General features: G+C 30.5%; 1 protein-coding gene across 1 annotated transcript; it reads right to left on the bottom strand.

The window, feature by feature from the left end:
• Positions 1–466: 466 nt before the first annotated feature.
• Positions 467–7,328, bottom strand: LOC111315730 (histone-lysine N-methyltransferase ASHH1). The gene is made up of 11 exons (XM_022917687.2): positions 7,247–7,328; positions 6,911–7,007; positions 6,730–6,794; positions 6,333–6,489; positions 5,376–5,462; positions 5,163–5,247; positions 4,990–5,083; positions 4,677–4,875; positions 3,702–3,736; positions 2,075–2,546; positions 467–896 (listed from the first exon to the last, which is right to left on the bottom strand). The coding sequence occupies exons 2-11, from the start codon at positions 6,911–6,913 to the stop codon at positions 621–623; spliced, it is 1,473 nt and encodes a 490-aa protein (XP_022773422.1). The 5' UTR covers positions 6,914–7,007; positions 7,247–7,328; the 3' UTR covers positions 467–620.
• Between the last annotated feature and the right edge of the window lie 17,922 nt (positions 7,329–25,250).

Raw genomic sequence — 25,250 nt, 5'->3', positions numbered from 1 at the left:
TTATTATTTTAATTAATTTATTACGTTTCAAATATAAAAAATATAATATTTTTTAAAATTAAAAAAAATTAAAATCATAAAATTAACAATAATTTATTACGTTCATTCTTTTAATAGCTATCCCTAAATCAATCTTTAAAAGATTATGAAAAACAACTTTAGTTGTTAATTTACATTTATCATCTAAATCTTTCACTCATCCTTCTTTTATTCTTTCTTTAATTAAATCAAGTAACAGCTATCTTTTTTTTTTTTTCAATAATTTTATAAAGAAAAAATAAAAAAGCAAAAAAAAAAAAAAAGAAAAAGCGTGAAGCTATCATGCGGTAACTTGAATGCTCAGCACTTTGAAAAGATCGAGTAAAATTTATCTTATAGATTTCATACTATTTTATATTATTTTTATTGTTTCAATTGTTAAATTTTATGTTCTATGCAATGTAAATAACTTATGTCAAATTTTAAATTAACGAAAAAATAAAATTGTAATTATTTTTCATAATAATAAATTTTCAATTATAAAATGTATAAAATATAACCAGTTCAAAAAATGTATACAACTAACAAAAAGTATTAAAAAGAATGTATACATAGTCTTCCTAAAGCAAACCATTCCATTTTCAAAATTCCAACAATTTCACTTCATTATCGTTGCCTCCGTCCAATTCACATGGTTTGCCTTGCTCACATGCCTTTCGTGAAGTGCACACAATATTTTTGAGAATTGAAGAATGAAAGTCGAATTCAATCTTCAGTTTCGAGCAGGACGCTTCAATCCACTTCTCAGCTACACTGGTTGATACACTGTCTTGGTTATCCCTCTCATGTTCTTCAATCGCTGGTCGTATTTCATCGTACAAGGAAGCAAGTTGGCAAGTAGCTTCATTCTTCAATTCCTGCAGTGTAACTCAAACCCAAGGTCAGCTGTAAACATTCAAGCCCCCTTCCCTAGCAATAAACGTGACTGACTTTGAAATAGGTTTTCAAGTTTTCAACTTTCACACACCAAATCAAACCACCCATCCTTTCTTCAATCACCCACCAACAGAGAGAGCATACAAGCTGCAGCAATTATTCATGCATAATGATCTGATCATGTTTTCAGAATTGTTTCTTTGATTAATGTTCTATGCCCCCCAAAACCCAAACACCAAGAGTATCGAGGGGCCAAGAGAATAGGATGATGACTACAAATATAAATAATGTTCAACCTTTCTCTTTCAGTGCTTCTTTCTATATACGCAATATTTGAATCAAGGTCCTATCATTAGTGTATGATACAACCAAGTGATTTAAACTAAAAGCATTTTCGGTCACTATCATAAAATTGATCAAATGTGATTAAATTAGAGCAATGCATATGTCAGTAGAATTGCTGAGACACAAGGGTTAAGATATTTATAAATGCAATAGTTTACAGTATTTTAATATACACCACCAAACATTTCAAGTTTTAGACCTTTTCCCAAGGATATCCTGGAACAATTTACTCTTCATTCCAACTTGGATGCTGCCCTTAGTTATATAATCTAACTTGTTGCTTTTGCCTTTTAAATCAAACTTACAATAATATTAGTGAAGGAAAAATTATTTAAAAGTTATGATCAGGGAATAAAAGTTTTATGTTGCTTAAATCCAACACAAAATCATTACACTGGTTGAACTATACTTACTCCCTCAAAAACAAAAACTAGATATAAACAAAAATAATAGAAACAGAAACATTTAAGCATCTAAATGCATATTTAATATGAAACAAATTCCCAAGCCTGATATGAGAACACGTTAACACCCAAAGATGACACGATTTTCAGAATAGCTAGAAAACACCAGTCTGATCAAGTATATATAGGAGTTTAACAAGCAATATCACAACTCCAATGGCATTGCCATGGTATAGTGAAGCATGTTGCCACAGCTGTCCACAGTTAACTCATAGCTTACTTCCCAAGCCCAAAAAATAGAGCTTCTGAGTCCTAGTGGACAGTGATCATTAACCTCAAGCTGAGATGACCCATGTCATAGAATGCAAAGAGCAATCTAATCAAGTGAACAGGAAAATAGACAATCATACCTCATATCTGAAGACTTCCTCTTGTGCTTCTTTTGATGCTAAGAGCTGAGCAAGATGTTTTAAATCAATTTGCTTTTTTGAAAGATGTTTCGACTTTCCATTGGAATAATGCTGTGACTTTTTCTTAGGCATGGGCCCTAATCTAATGTGATAATTCCGGCACGCACTGTTACTTCGAATGCGAGATATCATTGCATTCTTTTGTGAAAAGGCCTGTTGAGCATCTTGAGAATACGAGCTCATATCTTCAGTTGATTCAGTTTTCACTGTATTCACAACTATCCCTTCCATAGGAGCCGTATCAACAGTGGACTCCAACTGGAGTTCAGATTTCACACTAACATCTACAGTTAGTGGCTGTTCACTTTTAATATCAACATCATTCTCAGAATTCAAGTTAACGGATTTTAGGAGCTTAGCAGCAGGCTCATCTTCTGCAGAATCATACAACGGAATTTTTTCAACTGAATACCTGTCAAGCAAGCATATTTAGGTTACTATAATAACAAGCTAAATCCTATTGGAAAGCATAACAAAATTTCATATGGGAAAAAGTATAGCACATATGTGCACATAGCAAGCATAGAAACAGAGTGCCACCACTGGGAGGGATAAAAATTCGATATTCATGAGAATCACCAGTATGGAGAGCTAAAAACTTGCCAGTAAGCATCTAAGTAAAAACAAACAAAAAAAATCTTTCATTTTCCTATATTAGAATTCCACTTATTATCTTAGAAATTGTTAGTGCAGCCATCTAATTTAGCAGTGCCAAACCAGCTCAAAAAAGGAAAGCCAGATAACAACCGTTGATTTCTAGCATTGGATTCACAATACCTAATAGTTGCATTAGCACAAAATCCTTGTACTGAAAAGAATGTCATCATAAACTGATAATAGCGAAATTACATTTCAGATGTAAAAAATGTTTTAGTTTAAACTCTCTAATAGCAAACAGTCTAAGCTAAAGCACACAAAGCCAAAGGAGAAAACAGTGCATTAAACTAACTGTTAATTGTTGTAATAGGTTATCAAGCACTCAACTCAACAACTAAAGTTGGCATTACACTTGCATAAAAAATTGCTAGTATTCTCTTAAAGCCATTTCTTACATTTCTTATGGAGTGAGGGCTGCTTGAAATATATGCACCACTACAGTTCATGCATAAATTAGTTACTTCCAAAAAAGACTCCTTAAAAATGAGCCTATTGAGGGATTTAAGTATTTAAGATGGGCAATTTAAACTTCTGTCCCAAAATTTCAATCAAAAGTCTACACAGGCAGAAGGCTTTAGTAGTCCATCAATTCAACAAGCTGTACTAGGTAAGGTCCAACCACAAACCAAAAGACAACAAGTCTGAAGCAGCTATACTATTATAAACACAAGTTTACATGTGATACTTTATGCATAAACGTTGATACAATTTCTGGCCTATAATTATGGCAGGTAGCTTCCACTCCAATGAACCCTCCATCCTTTAAAAGGCAAAATGAAGATATCGAGAGATAAAGTGCATATGCATGTAAAAAGCAAGGATAAAAACAGGAAAATAACAGTTAACTGTGACCAATGAAAATTTCAAGATAAACAAAAATTGCATCATAAAAGAATGGAAGATGGATTACCGATCATCATTGTCTTCCCATAAATAGGTATCCTCCTGTTGAAAAGTTTGGAAGAAAAATTCATAAAAGAGCACCAACACAAGGATACTCACTTAAAAACACACAGCTAGGGGAGAATGAGACAGCAAACATAACCCAAGAAAAAGTAACAGTATAATGAGGAAGTGATAAATGGAAACCAATAAAACAATATATATAATATCAAACTGGCTGAAGACACATCCAGTCAAAAAGGAGATACGCAAGCACATTAGCCATCAGATAAGTAAAAACCACCAAGTATGAACATTGTTTCTGAAGATGCAAATTGTTATCAAGATCAACAGATTAAATATGCACAGGAGAAAAGGAGGGAAACTCAAGGTTCATGAGTTAATTTTTGGAATTGCTAAAACCTTATTCCAAATTTCTTTAACAGCAAACCCAAATTTTTTTCCATCCAAATCGTGGTTTAAACTACAACAGAAATTCCAGACTAGAGGACCTAATCAAACAAGTAAACCAGAAAAAGAAGAATAGATGCATTGTTTAGAAAGGCAACACTGGTAAAACCTAAAGCTGCATATCACTTTATAAATCGGTAGCACATTCTTACAATTGAGGATCCAATGGATGCAAAATCCATATCTCTCTTACCTATATAATTCTGATGCATTCCAAGCCACATATTGTCCAGATTACCATTCCAAAAAAGTTAACAGGGCCTTAAAAGATGAGAATTAATACACCAAACACATGAGAAGCAGTAGAAAATCATGCATGATAGGATAAATACAGAGTCAAGTCAGTAAGAGAACCAAGTCAGAGAATGACTAATCTACAATGGCGTGAGCTATATATCTGTAAAAGTTCACAAAAAAGAACATTTTACTTACAACGACTTAAGTTTTTTAAGCAGCACATATAATCTCAAGCATAATTTCCTATGTCTCCAAAAACTCAAATCAAATGCTAGTCCCACACTTACACATTTACCTGAAAGCCACGAGACTTCGCTCCCAGAAATCCTGAACAGTTCGGTGCACCACAAAGGCAGCGAACTTTTGCACCACCATACCATTCAAAGTTATAATCATAGGCAAGTTCAGCTCCAATGGTTATATCTTGTTTTGCAAATATTCCAACCCGTATTTCTCCCAAAACAGTCCACTTCCTTGTCTCACAATTTGGTTGGCTGAAAACTTAAACAAAATATTTCAGTCAATGTCAACTTTGGATAACAGACAACCAGAATGATATAAGACATGAGGACATTAAAAGCTGAAAACTTAATGCATAAGTGGCTCACCATGAGTGGTTGATGAATCTAGCAAGGCTTCCCTTTTTTGTGGCATCAATGGATTCAGAGCCATTCAAAGAAATGATAAATGCATCCTTAAGACCTGCATCAAGTGAAAGCAAAGACTATAGGTCTTTCTTTTTTTTACATAAAGCAATAATTCTCACAAATTTATAATTCACCTTGATTTTCATAAGCTTGAGACCTTCGCTTTGCTTCTTTCGAAGATATTACTTCACCACAATACTCGATAATAAATTGTCCAACCTGCTCAATGAGAATGCATTGTAAGTATGTTGAAAGCAAGGACAGAAACAGAAAAGGATCCAACCAACTACTTGATGCCAGAACCCTAGATTAATCCCAAAAATTAACACTGGTTTGCCAAATGTTACCTTTATATTTTCAGCAGCAAGCAGACCCCAGCCACGGCCCTCTGTTTTAAACAACGTAGTTCTAGCGTATTGGCATTTCTGAAATTTCTATTAAAAATGAACATAAGACATTAACCAAAACAAGTTAGTCTCTTATTTACAAATAATTTTATAAAAAGAAGTATCTTCAAGCAAGATAATAAATAATAAACAGAACTTCCTAACATTTAAGCAGGGAACTCAAATGTTTTTAAAACAGAATAGATATTCATGTTCCAAATTCGCAAGGAAATGAAGTTTCAAAATAGAAGACTCCTAAAAAGCAAGCAAAAGAAATTAAATTTAAGCATGTCTCTGTTCATAGATAGAAGACCTCATGTGTGTACCAAGCTGAAGAGAAGGTTTGTACAAAATGTAGCTTCTCTTTTTAAAAGTACACACACATGTGCACGCGCACACACACACATACATATATACATATATATATACATATATATATATATATATATGCTGAGCCTTTTATTTAGCTCTAAACAGGTCATGGAACATGGTAGCAGCAAAGAAAATTGAATTGACTTAAAACAAAGTTGGAATTGCAAAGGCGATTATATAAATTGAAAACAGTGTCTTATGAAATGTCAAGCACAATTGAACTGCTAATAACCAGACACTGTACTTAGTTCCCCTTAGACAACTATTCAGCCATTCAGAAATTATCAAAGGACAAAAATTATATTAAAAACTAACAGTCAATAGAAGGAACATAAAGGCAAAGCAACATACAATTGCAAATTAAACAGATTATATTACAGATTCAGGGTGACATTTTCGAAGCAATGGATAATCAAAAGGTCTTGTCTTATATTCACACACTTAGGAAGATGTATATAAAACAAGGGCAATCATGACCTCATACACACCCAAGCCCCCACCCCTAATCCATCTTGATGCATTGGGCATGTCAGACACAATCCTTACCTGATTCTTGCAGTAAACACCGCAAGGACAATAACCAGGAGTACATTCTGTGCTTGTTAGTACATTCAAGCATCTCTCTCCACATGCGCTATCAGGATCACTAAAGTCAAACTTGCACTCGCATATGGCAATATCCTCCTCCTTTTGCTTTTTGTGTCTGCAAGAGAATGGAATTTCAGACAGCAATTAGGTTATCATCATGCAAATTAAAACGTGCAGCTCTGTCTTAGACCAGAGCAAAGAACACCCATTTTCAAAAAGTCTCCAAAAATGCATGAAACTGCTGCATTTCATATAATCGAAACTGAAAACATCCAATGCAGCTATAAGCGTCATGAGATATAATATATCCAAACCAACAATTTAAAAAAAAATTATGATCCAAACCATAACTTACTTTCGATAAGAGAACTCGTTTTGAAAAATATGCTCGTATTGAGGAAGATCTTCATTCTCTGGATCCTTCCGAAAAAAAAAAATATATATATATATATATAATAAAAATGGTAACACAAATTCTATAAATTCAGCATCTAAAGGGAAAAAAAATGAAAGAGTAATAATGACAATAAAAATACCATTGAGGAATATTTCTAAGCCAAATCACCACATATCCTCATTGTAATAAGCAAATTAAGTAGCTTCAAAGAAACAAAAAAAAAAAAAGCCGAATCTCTGCAAAAAAAAAAAAAAAAAGAAAAAAAGAAATGGGTTATGACCAAAATCCGAAAAAAAAAAAAAAAAAACCCAAACTGTGATTTGAATTGGCTAGGGTTTATCCAATATTCGAGCCAAGAAAAAGAAGAAAAGAATGAATGATACGGAAATATAGATGAAGGGGAACGTTAAGTGAAAAAAACTGCAAACTACTTGCTGAAAGTCGGTGATAAAACATCGTCGGCTTTGCAACATACCCGCTCTTTTACTAGTTTTCTCTTGATTTTCTCTCGACTAGTTTTTCAGAATGAATTTATTTACATTTTTCTAAAACATTATGAATTTTATAACAAAAATATTGATTATGGTCCTCGTATCCAATATAAATTAGAGTGGGCTTGAACAACCATTTTGGCCCATTTTAGATTTTTAGGTGGCCACGAAATCATGGACCACCCGAACTAAATTTTAAACAATCGTAAAAAAGAGAAAAAAAAAATTTTTGTGTCATTTACATAATCAAAGAAGGTCGTATCTAAATTTAATTATTTATATATTTATATCATATAAAATAATAAAATTTTTATATTTGTATTATATTTTATAAAAAATTTACATATCATAATTTATGTCGACATAAACATATAAAATATATATTTTAAAATTTATTAAATTCATATAAGGATATTACTAAAATCTTAAGCTATATCACCTATATGTCTTATTTTTGTATTATATTCATATTATATCATCGTATCATATTTTATATTATCAAATTTAATCGTATCAACAAAAATTTACCACATCAATAATTTAGTAGTGATTTTGTATTTTATATATTTTGGATTGATTTTTTATAGTTTAATCAAGCAGCTTCTATATCAATCTTTTAAGCATAATTACTTTTGTCAAGGACTTTTTTATTAATATAAGCTAGGAACACGTACTATATTTAATCATTTTATCACTTGGGTGATGATATTGGTCTATGGCTAGAGCTAATCGATTTGATTAAGGATATACAATAATGTTGCATACATATCATTAATCTAATAAGTTATAAAAGTTTTTTCTTTATCAATAATGTGAAAATAAAAAGTTATTAAGTATGAATAGGATTAAATCCATAAAACACAATGATTTTGTAAAAAATTTATAAAAAGTTATACTTATGAGATGTATCAAAGTTTTGTACTTAAAATTGTTCCTAGTCGCTGAATTATTGAAACATGGGATCAATAATACTTAAAAACTAATATATGTTAAATTTCCTTTAACTATGAAGTAAGTAATTGATTTCACAAGTTAAAGTATTAGAATATTGGGATAACATGTAGATTTGGATGAACAAGTTTACTTAACATGATCCACAATGAAAATTTCATTTGTTATTTCACTTATAAAAAATGTTCTCATGCATGAGTTGTGTAAATGATCCTGGCATCATATTATATTATATAAGGATTATCATATTATATTATATAAGGATTTTCATACTTTTATTTCATCTTTACAAAATTGGGTGCCAAATACATAAAAAAGATGGTTTTGAGTAGGGGAGTTCTAAATGCACCTATTTTTATATTATACACCTTAATTTTTTTTTTCAAATTTTTTTGTAAGTAAAATTATTTAAATATTCTTCTTATAAGTTTTTGAATATTCACCATTTTTGAGAAGTCATAACACTTCTTGAAAATAAATTTAAGAGAAACCATAACACTTATTGAAAATGTATTTCTAAAACGCCATAACACTTTTCGAAAATGCATTTTTGAAAATAGAAAAGGTGAAATTTATAAAAAAAATTACAAAAAGGGAATGTTATTAAAAGTATTTAAATTAGTGTGACAAAAAAGTTATAATTAGAAAAATAATAAATTTTAAAATTAATAAAAATGTTACTTTTATTTTTTTAATTTTAGAGATGCACAACATTCTTGAATATGATAATTATATGCTTGTTAGGATTTTTTATGACATTTCAAAAAATTGGAAAAAAGTAGGAAAAAATCACTTGGGGTGAGCAAAAATTAGTTCAAACCAATTTAACTGACTGAAATTGATGAAATATGGTCAATTCGGTTTGGTCTAATCGATTTTCGGTTATAGTCGATTTTGGGATCAAGTAAATTGGTTAAATTTGTTGGTTATTGATTCTTAAAATTGATAACCAAATTGACTAGATTAACCGACTATATAATAATTAGGGGTAAATATGTATATTCCTATTTTAAAAAATCCTAAACTTAACTCACTACTTTTAACCTCTATCAAGACCCACCCACGTCTTATGCACATGCCTTTTTTTTGCTCGACTGCTTCTTTGCCTCCTCCATTTTGCATCTTTGTCTCCTTCTCTACTCGACTGCTTTTCTACCTCTCTTTCTCGCACATCTTAGCCTTTCTCACCTCTAATTTGCTACACAATATTAAAGTTTGTAAATATCTTCTTTTACTGCACAAGACCTACAGCCACCATAAGTCTTTGATGACCTTCTTCTTTTTCTTTATCATTGAACTATGAACACAATAATCTTTAGTTTTTCTCTAATGAATCAAAGTTATACCCTAAACAATTAAAAAAAAAAAAAACCAACTTACCCATTGGAAGCTACGCCGATAATAAATGCTTCTAAGAACTACGTTTGGGTAGAAAATTGCCTATTCCACCAAGAACTACTCTCTGAGTCCTTAGAAAGCTTGAACCTTTAGGGGTAATTAGAAAGCTTGAACCTTTGGTAGGTATTCTTCAATTCTTAGATGTATTCACGGATTAATCCATTTAAAGGAAGCTAAATAAGAATTCTTTTTGGTGGGTATTCTAGATAAGAATTTATTGTGCTTGTACAAAAATTACTATTGTTTAAAATCATATAACAATTATTACTATTGTTTATTTCAACTTGATAAATTGTTTCATTAAAGCCATTTGTTCATGGGTACATCTTTTTAATTAACCAAAAACATCAAACACAATAGAATATAATTTTTAATCCATCAGTTTACACTTCCCTTTGGTGTAGTTATTTGAGTAAAAATTAGAAAAAAAATTAAAAGGGAAAGTTAAAGATTGAATATTGTATTAAAAATGTTTTAAAAACCAATTAGTCCAAGAAAAAAATAGTTGTATGTTCTTGTTAATTTTATGACTTGTTACCTTTGAAATCTTGAGTATATAATCTCCAATCAATTTCCCATACAACAAAGAAACTACAAGAGACATTTTATGTGATATAAGGTAGCAATGAAAAGAGAAAACTGGCAAAAAGTGGAGCCTAGTTAATTAAGTTTGCATATGTAATGTCTATTTACTACATGTTTGTTACCAAACCTTATATTGAATCATAAATCTACCAAGATTGAAAAGACCCATAAATATATATAAAGTAATTTTGTTGACAATCACTTAAAAATGTTGATAAACTATTTCATTAAATATTGTTATTACTGTTGAAAAGACTATATAAGAACTATTACTATTGTTTATTTCAGCTTAGGGCTTAAGTCTATTATTCAATACTAAAGTCATTTGTTTTTCGGATAAGAATTCCTTTGTTTATTATGCTTGTACAAAATTATATATATTATTATTATTTTTTTCGGCTTGGGGCTTTAATCTATTGTTTAAAACTTAAGTCATTTGTTTATTCTTTGGACTAAATTAAGCATACAATTGATATGAGTTTTATTAAAACTATATCACACTTTAGTATATTTGTTTTTTTTTTATTTTACCCTTATATAATTGTAAAGTTTGCTTTAAATGCAATTCATCTTTAAATAACTCACTTTCAATTGATATAAGTGCTTGTACTTTTTTATATGGTTTTACCTTTATTCATTGTTTGAATAATTTAATTATTTATTCTTTATTGTTTAGATATAATTTGATTGCTTTTTTTTTTATATGTCAAATGAAATGGATGATATGACTTTGGATTTTATACCTAATAAAACACAATTAACCCCTCAACTTCTTGTATATGATGAAGTAACAAGAAGTGAAGCTGCAAATTCTAAAGTGATAAGATGAGCATCTAAGCCATAGTCAGAGGTATGGAACCACTTCACCAAATTTGTCAACAAGAAAGGTAATCATAAAGCTAGGTGTAATTATTGTAATAGAGAATTTTTTGTTGATCCTAAAAAGAATAAAACCACTATATTAAAGAATCACATGAATTCTTGTAAAAAGCTTCCTCGTGTTAGTAGGGATGATAGTACTTAAATAGAATTAGTGTTGTTATCATGAGGAGTGGAATCATTAGGCATATGAAAATTTAATTAAGATGTTAGGAAAGGTGTAGCTAAAATGATCATTATATATGGTTGCCTTTTAGATTTATGGAGACGAAAAGATTTAATTATTGCATATTAGTTACATGTCTTAGATTTTATGTACCATCATGATAAACAGTTGTTAAGGATTGCTATCAACTTTATATTTATGAAAAGAATCATTTGAAGCAATTCATGAAATCATTTTCCACAAAAGTATATTTTACCACTGACAAATGGACCTCATTACAAATGGTCAATTATATGTATTTTACAACTCACTTCATAGACAAAGATTGGAAACTAAACAAAAGGATATTAAATTTTTATCCCATTTCTAGTTACAACGGTAAAGCCATTGGTAAGGCAGTTAAGAAATATTTACATGATTGGTGGATTGATAAGATTTTTACTATTACAGTTGATAATACGAGTTCTAATGATATTGCAATTGTATATTTGATGAAGAAATTTAACCATGTTGGAACTAGTATTTTAGAAGGCAAATATCTTCATTTGAGATACATTGCACATTTTGTTAATTTTATTGTTTGTGATAGATTGAAGGAAATGAATGAATCAATTGCTCATATTAGAGGGGCAATAAGATATATGAAACAATCATTTTCTAGGTTAGCCAAGTTTAAAGAGTGAGTTGTAAATGAACATATTCAGAGTAAGATTTTATTGTGTTTAAATGTTAGCACTAAATGAAATTCTACTTACTTGATGTTGGATATAGCTCAAAAGTTTGAAAAGGCATTTAATGCATTTGATGATCATGATTCTTATTATAGAGGAGAGATTTTGATGAGAGATGGGGTTCTTTATTAGAATGATTGGGCAATTGTTAAAAAGTTTTATCTTTTCTTGCAATAATTTTATGATTTCACTATAAAAGTTTCAGGTACTTTTTATGTCACATCTAACACTTTTCTTGACGATATATGTGATATTTATTCCACTTGACAAGAATGGCAATTAAATCTTGATATTGAGTTAAATGCAATGACAAAGAGAATAAAGGATAAATGTGATAATGATTAGAGAAATATAAAGAAAATAAATATGTTGATTTATATTGCTTCTCTTCATGATCCTTTAAAAAAACTTCCTTTTCATGAATATTGCTGCTTGAAAATGTATTCTTATGATGAAGCTTCATTGATGATTAAAAAAGTACAACAAACAAAAGATGACTTATTCAATGAATACAAAATAATCTTAGAACCTCAGTTTGAGCAAATTGGTGAAAGTAGTCAAGTGAGTCAAACGTCACATCCCACTGATGATGAAAGTGGAAATAGAATGACAAAAAAGAAGTAAAGCTTTAAGTCCAAGTATAAGAGGTATATGATTGAACATGGCAAAGATGAACATAAATCAGAATTGGTTAAACACTTGAGTGAGGAACTTGATGATAATGACAGTGCTTAATTTTGAAGTTCTAACTTGGTAGAAACTCAATAGCCATAGGTTTTCTATCTTTTCCCATCTAGCTAGTGATGTATTGGCTATTTTTATATCCATGGTTGCTTTTAAATCTGCTTTTAGCATTGATGGTCATGTGTTTAATACATATAGGAGTTCTTTAACTCATAAGATTGTGCAAACCCTTATTTGTACTTAAGATTGGCTACGTAGATCTTCTAATATTGATTCATTTCAACCTGAAGATGATTTAGATAGCTTGACAAAATGGATTTGGGTAATATTTTATTTATACCATCATTTATTTTTAATAATTATTATTTTTTATTTTTTTTAATTGTTGAAGGCTTACTTTTGTTATTTTTTGTTTATATATTTTCAGATTTATCAAAAATTACCTTAAATCTAGTAATTGATTAAGAAAAAGGTGCATGGACCTTTTAAGGTAATTTCATTCTTAATTTCTATGAATATTTGCATTTAAAAAATATTTATTTTATTCTTTGACAATTAATTAAGATTTTGATCTCTTTAACATCTCAAAAAATAATGAAAAATGTGCACCAAGGCTATGAGGTCCATGTATGAATAATGTTGTTGAAACTTGTAATGTCCTTTAATTAGCTTATTTACTATGGGGTCCATGTATGAAGAATGCTTTTGGAACTTGTAATGTCTTTTAATTAGCTTATTTTATGTTTTTTATGAATTTTTATATCAATTTGCCAACTTGAAGTGTCTATAGCTTGTTTTATATTTTGTACGCTATTAGCTCAATTTGCCAACTTAAAATACCTTTAATGTTTTACACCAAAGTTATGAGAGCATTATTTGCTTGATTTACTTTTTTAAGTTAGTCTGTGATTGTTGACACTTGAAAATTTATTTATGGGTTGAAATGACAATTATTATATATTGTTGGCTTAGAGTAATATTGTTTAGAACTTATTGTTTAATTTATTTTGATTAAACAAGTTGGTATAAGTATTTATTTATCTTTTTTTTTTTGTAAAATATTGTTGAAATTATTCAATTATTTAGGAATTTAGTTTAAATAATACTTGAATTTGAGTTTTATTGAATTGAATTTGAAACTAAATAATTGTTTAAAATAGGAGAAAAATGATGAAAAATTCATTTATTTAATCGAACTGACCGAACTAAACCAATTTTTGGTACGTTTGATTAGGTTGATTATTTAAAATTTTGTTAGTCAATTCAATTACTTATAAAATAAAAGTTAGTTAATTCAATTATTGATTTTTTCAAATTTAATCTACCGATTGCCCGCCCATAAAAATCACCATTGCCATATCTTCGTCCTGAGACAAATTTAAGAACTAGTGAGAAATGTGTTGAAAAAATTAAAACTAATTCAAAGTTGAAAATTTTCTTAACTAACATTGCATGCTTAAGAATAAAGAGACACTAATATTATTGAATACTATGCAATTTTGTTAAAATCTAATATGCTAATTAGAGAAACCCATTGTAATAAGTAGATAGAAATATTTATCTAAGGAGTTCAGTTTAATTTTAATAATTGATACAAAAAGAATTATTAAAAATGATAAATTTTAATTTTATAAAAAAATTATATTTGCCATTTTATCTTTAATTTAATTAGGCTCTCATAGGATATTATTTTTTTCTTTAATAATAACTTTTTCATTACACTTATTTACAAATAATTTTAATAAAATTTTTTATTTTATGATTTTTTATAAAATTTCACTTCTAACACTCTCAAAAATAGATTTTCAAGAAGTGTTATAATTTTTTAAAAATGCATTTTCGAAAAATGTTATCATTTTTTGAAAATTCATTTTCAAAAAGTGTTATGATTTATCAAAAGTACATTTCCAAAAGTTATAAAATTTATGAGAATAGTATTTTAATAATTTCCCTTCTTAAAAAAAATTGAAAGAAAAAAAGGGTGTATAAAGAAAAAACAATGGTGCAAAAAGAATTTTCTTTTTGAGTGTGATATTAAGAATGTGAATATGGATGAATAGTTTAAAAAGTAAAAGTGATAATGATTCGGATTAAATTAAATTTGATTTGATTTTTTAAATAATATATAATATTATAAATTTTAAAAATATAATATATATTTGAATCCTAATAGATTTTTTTTGAAAATCGATTCGATTCAAGTCGAATTCTATCAATTTGGTTTAGTTTATCGATTTTTTAAAATTAAAATTTTTATTTATTTATATTATTTTAATATGATTTTTAATATATTTCAATATATTTAGATATAAATAATTATTTTAATTTATAAAAATTTAAATTATATATAAACTAATAAAAATATATAATTGATTTGGTTCAATTCTTTTTTTTTATTTTTGATTTTTCGATCCGAAATTTAATTTAAATAAAATCGAATACTATAATTTCGAATTAATTTTCGATTTTTTTCTCACCTCCACTAGAGAGAACTCATCACCAAGCAAAACGAGAGGAAATATCTCATCTATTTTTTACTTAAAGTAATAAATTATTTGATCAAAACATAATAACTTTAAACCAAATAATTTCTTAAATTCGTAAAGATTAATTGTAAGTTACAAAATCTAACATATAAAATATTATGAGTAGATAGTGGACCATGTTCATAATCAAGGAAGATAATTAAAAACTAAATCAGAACTCCATAACCATTTTCGTCAGTGTAATCACTTACCTTATCAGTCAAATTTATAAAATCTGAGAGAGAAAAAATTTGTTATATAAGCAGTGGCGGATCAATACAGTAAGGTAGAATATCCATAAACATCCCCAAAAATTGAAAAATAAGATAATTTGAAAAAAAAAATTGGATATTATAAGTGAACATAAAAAAAAAATAAATTATGAATCCATCATTAAAACCACCATTTCCAACCCTCCATCGGAAGCCACTAGCTAAGGCCTTTCAACCCCTGACCGATTACGCTTCCAAAGTAGCCTATTGATTATTGAACCACATCCTCAATCACTCCATTATTCGACTTGAGTACATTATCCTATAACCAGAAAATGTTTAATTATATTGGAATTTAAAAATTTTTCAAATTAAAAATTTTTTTAAAGAATCTACATATTTATTCTTTATTTATTTTGAGTTTAATTATTATTATTATTATTATTATTATTATTATTATTTTCTTGTTATTGAAATGTTGTGATTGTCATATTGAAATTTCATTAAAGTTGGAGGTGTGTTGGTAGTTGTAATGGTGATTTAGGTACTAAAATTTTGTTTGAACTTAAGGCTTTGAATTTTGGCAGAGATCAAAAGTCACCTTTTGTTATTCCCATTTTTTAATGAATTTTGATTCTATTTTATTGTTTACAATAATACAGGTAGCTTAGATTTTCTGGAATGAAATTTGGTGTGGCTGCCAAGGGAAACCAATTCCAGATTGTATAAGAGGAAAGAAGAAAAACGAAAGAATGGAACACCATGGCTCGGTCTTCAGAAATTAAAAAAAAAAAAAAAAAAGAGAGAGAGAGAGAGATTGAGATAGCCTAATTGAATAATTTAAATTTGAAGCTTCAATTTATAAATATTGCTCCCAAAACATTAGGTTTAAGTGATTGATATATGATTTTTTTTATTATTATTAAGATATATGATTTTTTGTTTGAAGAGGATTGTTCAAAACTTTTTTTTTTCTAAATAAACCAAAAACTAAAAGAAATAGTAAGATGATTAGATTAAACCCCAAACATTAAACTTTAAAAATCATTATTAATAAAATAATTATCTTTATTAATCATTGCCTTGCTTTGCTCAGGATGAATATGCCACGTCAATGTCCACCAAATCCATTTAAGTTTTAACTTCTGGGCAAAGCATCCTGATTTTCTGAAGTTGGTTGAAGAATCATGGCAACAAACAGTAGAAGGAAACCCCATGATCAGATTGCATAGAAAGCTTACGTGGTTAAAGATAACTCTGAGGCATTTAACCTTTCGTAATTTGGTAATCTGGTAGAGAAACCAAAAGTCAAGAGGGAGGAGTTGGCAAAGGTACAAACTGCCAATCTGCTACAATCTCCTAGTGCAGCTATTGAGAAGGAGAAAAATCTCATCAAGAGCTACATGAACTTCTTCAAGCTGAAGAAAGTATGTTGAGACAGAAATCATGAATCAAATGGATACAGGAAGGGGATCAGAATTCAAAGTTTTTTAAACAAGACAGTGAATGCCAAGCAAAGGATAGGCACCATAAAGGTGCTTTATGATAGCGAGGGGAATAGCCCAGAAACATTCTCACAAATTTAAACCGAGGCTATGGGAACTTTTGAGAATTATATTGCTAGGAACGGTGGATGCGTAGGTAATAGGATGTTCACAAGAGATATTAACAGAAATATAACAAGGCACCTTGTCATAAAAGGGCAAAACCAATCTATCACCGAATGCTACCAAAGATGAATTTCTGAATGCAATGTTTTCCCAGCAAATGATAAGGCACCTGGCCCTGATGGATACAATGCATACTTCTTTAAAACCACTTGGAGTATAGTTAGGGAGGACATTGATGAAGCCGTAATTTGTTTCTTTCAGCATGGTAACTTGTTACCTGCATTCAACTCCATTATATTAGCATTGGTGCCAAAAAGTCAATCTCCTTCCAGCATATCCGACTACAGGCCTATTTCATGATGATCTGTGGTTTACAAGTGCATCACTAGAATCTTAGCTAGCAGATTGCAAAAGTATCTGCCATCTCTCATCAGTAGCAGCAAAAGTACGTTTATAAAAGAGAGGAGTATAACAGATAATGTGATCTTCGCTCAGGAGCTGGTCAGGGGGTACTATAAATCTAGCCTCTCCCCAAGACGTGCTGCAAAGATTGACTTGACGAAAGCTTTTGATTCATTAAGTTGGAATTTTCTAATATTTGTTTTGCTGGCGATGGGATTCCCAAGGAGATTGGTAGGCTGGGTTCAAAGCTGCTTAACAACACCAAGGTTCCCCTTATCTATTAATGGAGGCTTGGTAGGCTATTTTCTAGAGGCAAGAGCAGTGAGACAGGGGCATCCTATGTCACCTTATCTTTTTGTAATTGCAATGAATGTTCTATCTAGATTACTGGATATTGTAGCAATCATGGGGTTTTTTCTTATCATCCTAAGCGCAAGAAAATCAAATTGACCCATCTGTGTTTTGCTAATGATCTGTTCATCTTCACCAAAGGAAATTTGGAGTCTATCACTGGTGTTCAGAGCATTTTGTACTCCTTTTCTGGTCTTCAACTCAATAGCACAAAAAGTGAGGTATTTAGTACAGGTGTTCCGAAAGCAGAATTGCTTAGTACGTTACAGGCAATGGGATTTAAACACGGAACACTTCCTGTCAGGTATCTTGGGGTTCCATTGGTCACACGAAAACTTACTATTAAGGATTGCACTGCACTCCATTAATAGAGAGGATCACAGCAAGGATAAATAGTTGGGTATCTAAACATTTGTCTATGCAGGAAGACTGCAATTGATACAATCAGTCCTTTTCAGCATGCATAACTATTTGGTGCAGGCACTTTGTGCTTCCTCAAAAAGTCATAAAAAAGATTACTCAGCTATGCCCAAGTTACTTTTGAAAGGGATAGTCAAGTTCAGCTAAATGAGCTAAAGTAGGGTGACAGCACATATGTAGACCCAAGTCAAAAGGGGTATTGGTTTAATGAGGATCCTAACTTGGAATCAAGCATGCATTCTGCAGCACCTATGGATGTTATTTTCACAAACTGGCTCACTTTGGATAGCATGGATAAACTCTTATGTACTCAAAGGGACAAGTTTGTGGGAGATCCTTATTACTCAAAATAGTTGCTGGTGTATGAGAAAATTACTTCAGCTAAGGAGTATTGCTATCAAGTTCTTGGTGTAAAGAGAAGATGGGTCAGTTTGGAACACAGGTGGCTTGAATTTCACTACTGCTAAGGTTTGGGAATGAAACGAGAATTTTGAGAGAATAATTTCTTACTTAGAATTTATCGTTGAATCAAAGAATGATTATATACATTTGATGGAGCCTAAATCCAGCCTAAAATTTCTGCAATAAGAAAGGGAGAAATCAGAATAACAAACAAAGCAACAAAATCCTAAAAAACATGGAAACTACTTCTACATTATCTCCTATATTCACCAATTCAATCTCAAATCTCCAACACTCCCCCTCGAGCTTGGGAATAAATGTTCTTTATTCCAAGCTTGCTAAGAATACTTTCATGACTTGGCTTTGGCATGTTTTTTGGTGAGTACATCAACTTCCTGTGAATGAATGGGAATGTAGGACAAGTTAATGCCACCTTCTTCAATCTCTCTCTTGATAAAGCTTCGATTGATTCTAAATGCTTCATCCGATCATGTTGAAAAGGATTGTTCACAATGCTTATGGCTTATTAAGTATCATTGTACGGTTTAGTAGGAGAAGAAACCGGTATTTGTAAATCTGCCATCAACCTTTCTAGCCATATCACTTCACAGATTCCCTGTGCAATTGCTTGAAATTCTACCTTGGCACTACTACTAGCAACTACTAATTGCTTTTTGCTTCTCTAAGTAACCAGATTACCCCATAACTTTGTGCAGTACCCTGAAGTCAACTTGTAGTCTTCACTTCCAACCCAACCTGTGTTGACCTAGCCCTCTATATTTCTCGTCACACTTTTGAAGTATGAGTCCTTTTCTAGGAGAGCCTTTGAGATACCTTAGTATATGATTTACTGTCTCCATATGTCTCTTAGTTAGAAAGTGCATAAGCTGATTTACCATGATCATGGCATAAGCAATAACTGGCCTTGAGAGAGACAAATAGATCAATCTTCCAACTAGGCGTTGATATCTTTCTCTATCAATGGTTGGCTCGTTGTCACCAATTTTTCCTTTCCATCTCTTCTCAAGCGGAGTATTAACCGGCTTACATCCTAGCTTTCCGATTTTATTTAGCAGATCCAGATTGTATTTTCATTGTGAAAGAAAATACCCTCTCTACTTCTAGCAATTTCCCTCCCAAGGAAATAATTTAGAGGCCCCAAGTCTCTGACTTCAAATTCTTTTTTCAACTGATGCTTGAGTTCTTGAATCTCAACACTATCATCACCTGTGAGTCGTCCACATACACAATAAGAATTGATCTTTTTCTTACTTCTCCTTTCTTTATGAAGATAGCGTGGTCAACCTTTCCTTGGTTGTAAGCCAACCGATTTAGTGTAGTGCTAAACCTTGTGAACCAAGCTCGTGGAGACTGTTTTAACCCATATAAAGATTTTTTCAGTTTACAAAATTTTCCTGCTTTCTTTTCTACTCAAAACTAGGTGGAATCTTTATGTACACTTCCTCATCAAGTTCACCACTCAAGAAGGCATTTTTTATGTCAAGTTGATGCAGCTCCCAGTCAAGATTAGCTGTAAGGGAGATAAGGACTTGGATTGAGTTTAGTTTAGCCATAGAAGCAAATGTCTCCTCATAGCCAATCCCATAGGTCTGTGTAAAGCCTTGTGCCACCAATCGAGCCTTATATTGTTTTATGTCTCCATTCGTCTTATATTTTACTATGAACACCCATTTGTTACCAACAACCTTCTTATTCTTTGGCAAGTCAACCACTTCCTAAGTGCCATTCTCAAGTAGGGCTTTCATTTCTTCTAGGACTGCTTTTTTTCATTTTAGCTCCTCTAGTGCTTCATTGATACTTTTCAATATCGCAACACTATCAACTTTCGTAGTGAATGCCCCTAATTTTCTGGAGATAACTAAGAATAAGCTAAATAATTGGAAATAGAGTATTTAGCACATGACATTCTTCCTTTTCTGAGGGCAATGGGCACATCCAAGTCGCTCATCACATCTGCTTCATTAGGAACCAATTCCGAATTGGGCTCTTGAAAGGTTTGACGAGCTTTAGGCCTTCATGAATAAACCAAAACTGGTTGTTGCTCAATCACCGGTTCTTCCCCTGGAGAAATCACTTCAGTAGTTTATGGATAGGACTCCAGGAACTCGAATGACAGTTAGATGTGACTTGACTCGGATTTGGATAATTTGAAACAACATCTTGGGAGATAGGCAGTGAAATTGTAGGATCCCAATGACTCTTTTCACTTTACTTCTCCCCCTGGAGAGAGGAATTAGAGTAGCATGAGTAGCTCTCAAAAAATATGACATCATAAATAGACATGCTCATAGGTTTGAGTTCGGATTTGACCTAGTATGATATTTTAACATTTGAAGTAAGTTTAAGTCTAGTTAGACTTGATTTTTTGGGCTTCATTTTTTGTCTAAATTTATTTTTATATGTAATAATAAAATTCAAGCCCATCCAAAGCATTATTATTTAAAATTAAAGAAAATAATTTTTTTATTTTTTTGTAAATTATTAATTTAACTAATTTAATTAATTTTAATTGAATTTATAAGTCATTTAGGCTTGGGTTCAATTTAATTTTATTAAATATAATTTAAAATTAATCATTATTTTGTATAAAGAAAAAATAAGTTTTATCATATTATAAATAATAAAGCAAATGCATCTTATCCATTATTAAAAATAAAGCAAATAGGCTTTGTTTCATTATAATAAAAAATATTTTTTAATTTTCAAATCGGGTCGAGCTGAACCTAAGCTTTAAAAGACAAACTCAAATCCAATTTTATTTTTTTATCAGGTCTAATTTATTTATCCAGACCCATTTAACGAGCTTAATATTTATGCCAAAACCCTTCAAAATTTTGAGTTGATTTTTGGGTTTGAGCGAGTCACCTGACTCATAAGCAAGTCTAATCATAAGATATAAAGAACTTTTTTAAATCTGGAGAATAACATTTGAAGCTTTTTTGTGTTGGTGAATAGCCTACGATTACACATTTGATGGCTTTTGGCGATAATTTCCTCAAACTTGGTTCATGATTTAGCACATACATAGTACAATTAAACACATTTGGTGGTAGGGAGTTGAGAATTTCCGTGTTTGGGAAATGATCCAAGAGAACACTAATTGGAGTCTGAAATTTGAGAATTTTGAAAGGTAGGCGATGGATCAAGTATGATGATGTGAGAATAGCTTCCCTCTAGTATGAATTCGGAAATGAGTTTGTGATCATGATGGAACAAGCAACTTCTAACAAATGACAATTTTTTCTTTCATCTACTCCATTTTGTTAAAGAGTATAGACACAAGAACTTTGATGATGGATGCCATTGTCACAAAAATATTGGGTAAGCTCTTTTGAAAAATATTCCCCCTTTTATCTGTGAGAATAATTTGGATTAAGGTTTGAAAGACATTCTAAACATATTTATAGAATTACTTAAACAATGAGTAGGCTTCGAATTTTTCTTTCATTAGGTAGACCCAACAAACCCTTATGTGATTGTCTATAAATATAATAAACCATCGGGCTCCTGTCAAAGTTACAACTCTTGCTGAACCCTACTGTATATAAGATGAAATGATTTTGAGGGTTTGCACGAATGAGAAGGATAACAACTGCGAGATTGTTTGGCAAAAACACATCGCTCACAATCAAAGGAAACATTTTAATCGGTAAACAAATGTGGATACAAAGCTTTCAAATAAGGAAAACTAGGATGTCCTAGACGCATATACCATAACATCAAATCTGAACTAGAGGAGATGGAAAGACAAACTACTTGGTAACTTAACTATCGAGGAAGTACCAGTTAATAAGAGATAACAAAGGTCATTTTTCCCCTCAGCATTGCAATCTTCTTGCCAGAAAATCAGTCCTGAAGTTCACAATGAGATGGGAAAAAATTACAATACAGTTCCTATCCCTTGTCAACTTACTAACAGATAATAAATTGTAAGTTAAGTTAGGCACATGAAAAACAACCTTAACAATAGATTTGAAACATAAACCATTCCTCTCCCTACTACAGAGGATTTCTTTCCGTCTACTTCCCAGACATTAATAGTCTAATCAGTTTTTCATATGTGTCAGACACATCATACAACCGCGTCATATGGTTCGAAGCATCCGTATCAATTATCCAGCATTTTTCATCCATGGCTCTTAACAAAAAAGAGTGGTTCATATTACATTTTTTGGTTAATGTAGTAATGGGGTTTTGAAAACTGTGAAACTCTGATTTAGTGGAGGAATTTGGATGAATCAATAGCTGTCAAAGCATCTTCACTTGTTCAGCTATAAGGTTGAGCTCACTTGGCTTAGTTGAATCAATTTCTGCCACTTATGCTGCACAATGTTGCCCTTGCTGATTTTTGGTTTGTAGGTTTTCCATGGAGAACCTAGCAATTTTCTCGTGTGTAATTTGTTTTATGACAATGGTCACACCACAGTTTTTTTTTGGGTTTTTAACCACGACCACCATTTTTTTATTTCTCGCAAGTACCGAGCTTTATCTATCAGTTGAACCTGATTCTAAATTGAGCTGATACAACATGACACATTTTCTAGTCTCTCTTTTGTTACCTCTACATATATTCTTTAAGTGTAAAAAGTGGTTTCATCCCAAGTAATCTCCCATGAACTTCATCCAGATCTAAATTGAAACCTTACAAGAAATCAAACACACGTTCTTTTTTAAGCAATTTTTTGTATTTTTTAGCATTTGTTGGATAACTTTAGCCTACTTCATAAAAGAGATCCATCTTCTGCCATAATTTCATCAGAGAATTGTAGTATTTGATGACTATAGTACTCTCTTGCCAAGTATTATGGATCTTTGATCTGATCTCAAAACACTAGGAAATGTTTTCAAGATCGGACTAAATTTCTTGGACGGCATCCCGAATCTCCTTTCTCGTATTGTAGAAGAGGTACATCCATCCAATGTTAGGCTCCTTTGAATTAATAAGCCATGCCATGATAATGGAGTTTTCTACCTTTCATGCTTCATAATTTGCTGCTGTTGCTTATGGTTGTGGCATTACTTCTGTCAAGTAATTAACCTTCCCTTTATCATGAATTACTAACATAACTTATTGGAACCACTTGCGAAAATTGATTCCGTTCAATTTATGATGAGTGATCTGTAAGGAAAAATTGTCAAATAAAGAAGAGGTCGAGGATCCAGTTTTTGAGCATACTAGTGTCACTTCACTGGTAGTCAAAGATTCTACAGTTCCCAATCACTGGATTATCGTTGGCCATCGTAACTTAGAAAAAAAAATTTTTTCAAAAAAGCAGAGTCACCAGTTTGGTAGCTTCGATACCATGAAATAAGAATTTTGAAAGAATAATTTCTTACTTAGAATTTCTCATTAAACCAAAGAATCATTATATACATGTGATTAAACCTAAATCTAGCCTAAATTTTCTGCAATAAGAAAGGGATCAATCAATAACAAACATAGCAATAAACTTTTAAAAAACATGGAAGCTACTTTTACTTTATCTCTTATATTGACCGTAGACAACCCATATATTACTCCGAAATTAATTTATATTTTAAGATTAAGCTTTAAATTTTTTTATTTATTTTTGGTATTATATTTAGTTTAGAGTTATTATTTTTTAAAAAAAAAATAAAAGGACAGAATTGCTTTGCTGAAACTTGAAAATGATTTAATTTTAATTGTGTTGTTAAATTAAAAGTGTTTTAATTGAAAAAGGACTATAAAAAGGAATTTGTTTGAGAGGTGGATTTGGATTAAAAATTTAAGGTTGAACTTGATTAGAAGATTCAAACAAAAAAAAAACTCATTTTCCTATTGTAATTAAGTTTAGAGGCCTATAAAAAGAACTCATTAGGATCAATTAGAAATAATCAAGAATCAATCAAAAAAATCAAGAGAGAAAGAGTAAAAAAAAGACAAAAAAAATTAAGAATTTTTTATAGTCTTTTATGATGTTTTGGGTTTAGATAATTAAAATTTTCTTTTGAAAATTTTGTGTTGAGGAACACAGTAATTGGAGAAAAAACAAAAAGCAATTAGCAAAAGCAAAACATTGTCTTTCAACCATCTTCACTCCACTATCGGAACTTAATCGCCAAATAATGAAGCCCAAATTATCTAACCGGCCTTGCTTTTTCAAGCTTGGTCAAAATTTTGTTGGGCCATTCCAAGTTCAATTTATTTTGGATTCCGACTTGGACCTGGTCCAATTGGTATAATTTTTATTTGTGTTTATTTATTTGATGTTATTATTTATGGATGTTTTAAAATATATAAAATAATAATAATAATTTTTTTAAAATTAATTCATGATATCCTACCAAATGATTGAAGGATTTTTATGAGTTTAAAAATTTTAAATTATGAATTCTACCAAATTATTAAAGAATTTCATAATAAATTTTGAAAAACAAGTTTTTATTCTACCACATGATTGGAGGATTTAACTATCGAACTATGAATTCTACTAAATGATTGAAGAATTTCATAATGAATTTTAAATAAAAAATAAAATTTCAATCCTACCAAATGATTGAAGAATTTAAATCTTACCAAAATATTGAAAGATTTATTAATTCTTTTTAAAATTTTCATAAAAGGTTTTTCAAATAAAAATCCCACCAAATGATTGGGGGATATGCATTGATATAAAATCATACCAAACA

Source organism: Durio zibethinus, chromosome 20 (assembly GCF_047325235.1).
Source record: "Durio zibethinus cultivar Kanyao isolate XHJ-2024 chromosome 20, ASM4732523v1, whole genome shotgun sequence".
Classification (NCBI taxonomy): Eukaryota; Viridiplantae; Streptophyta; class Magnoliopsida; order Malvales; family Malvaceae; genus Durio; species Durio zibethinus.
The sequence above is the reverse complement of the archived record's forward strand: the minus strand, read 5'-3'. Positions and strand labels throughout refer to the sequence as shown.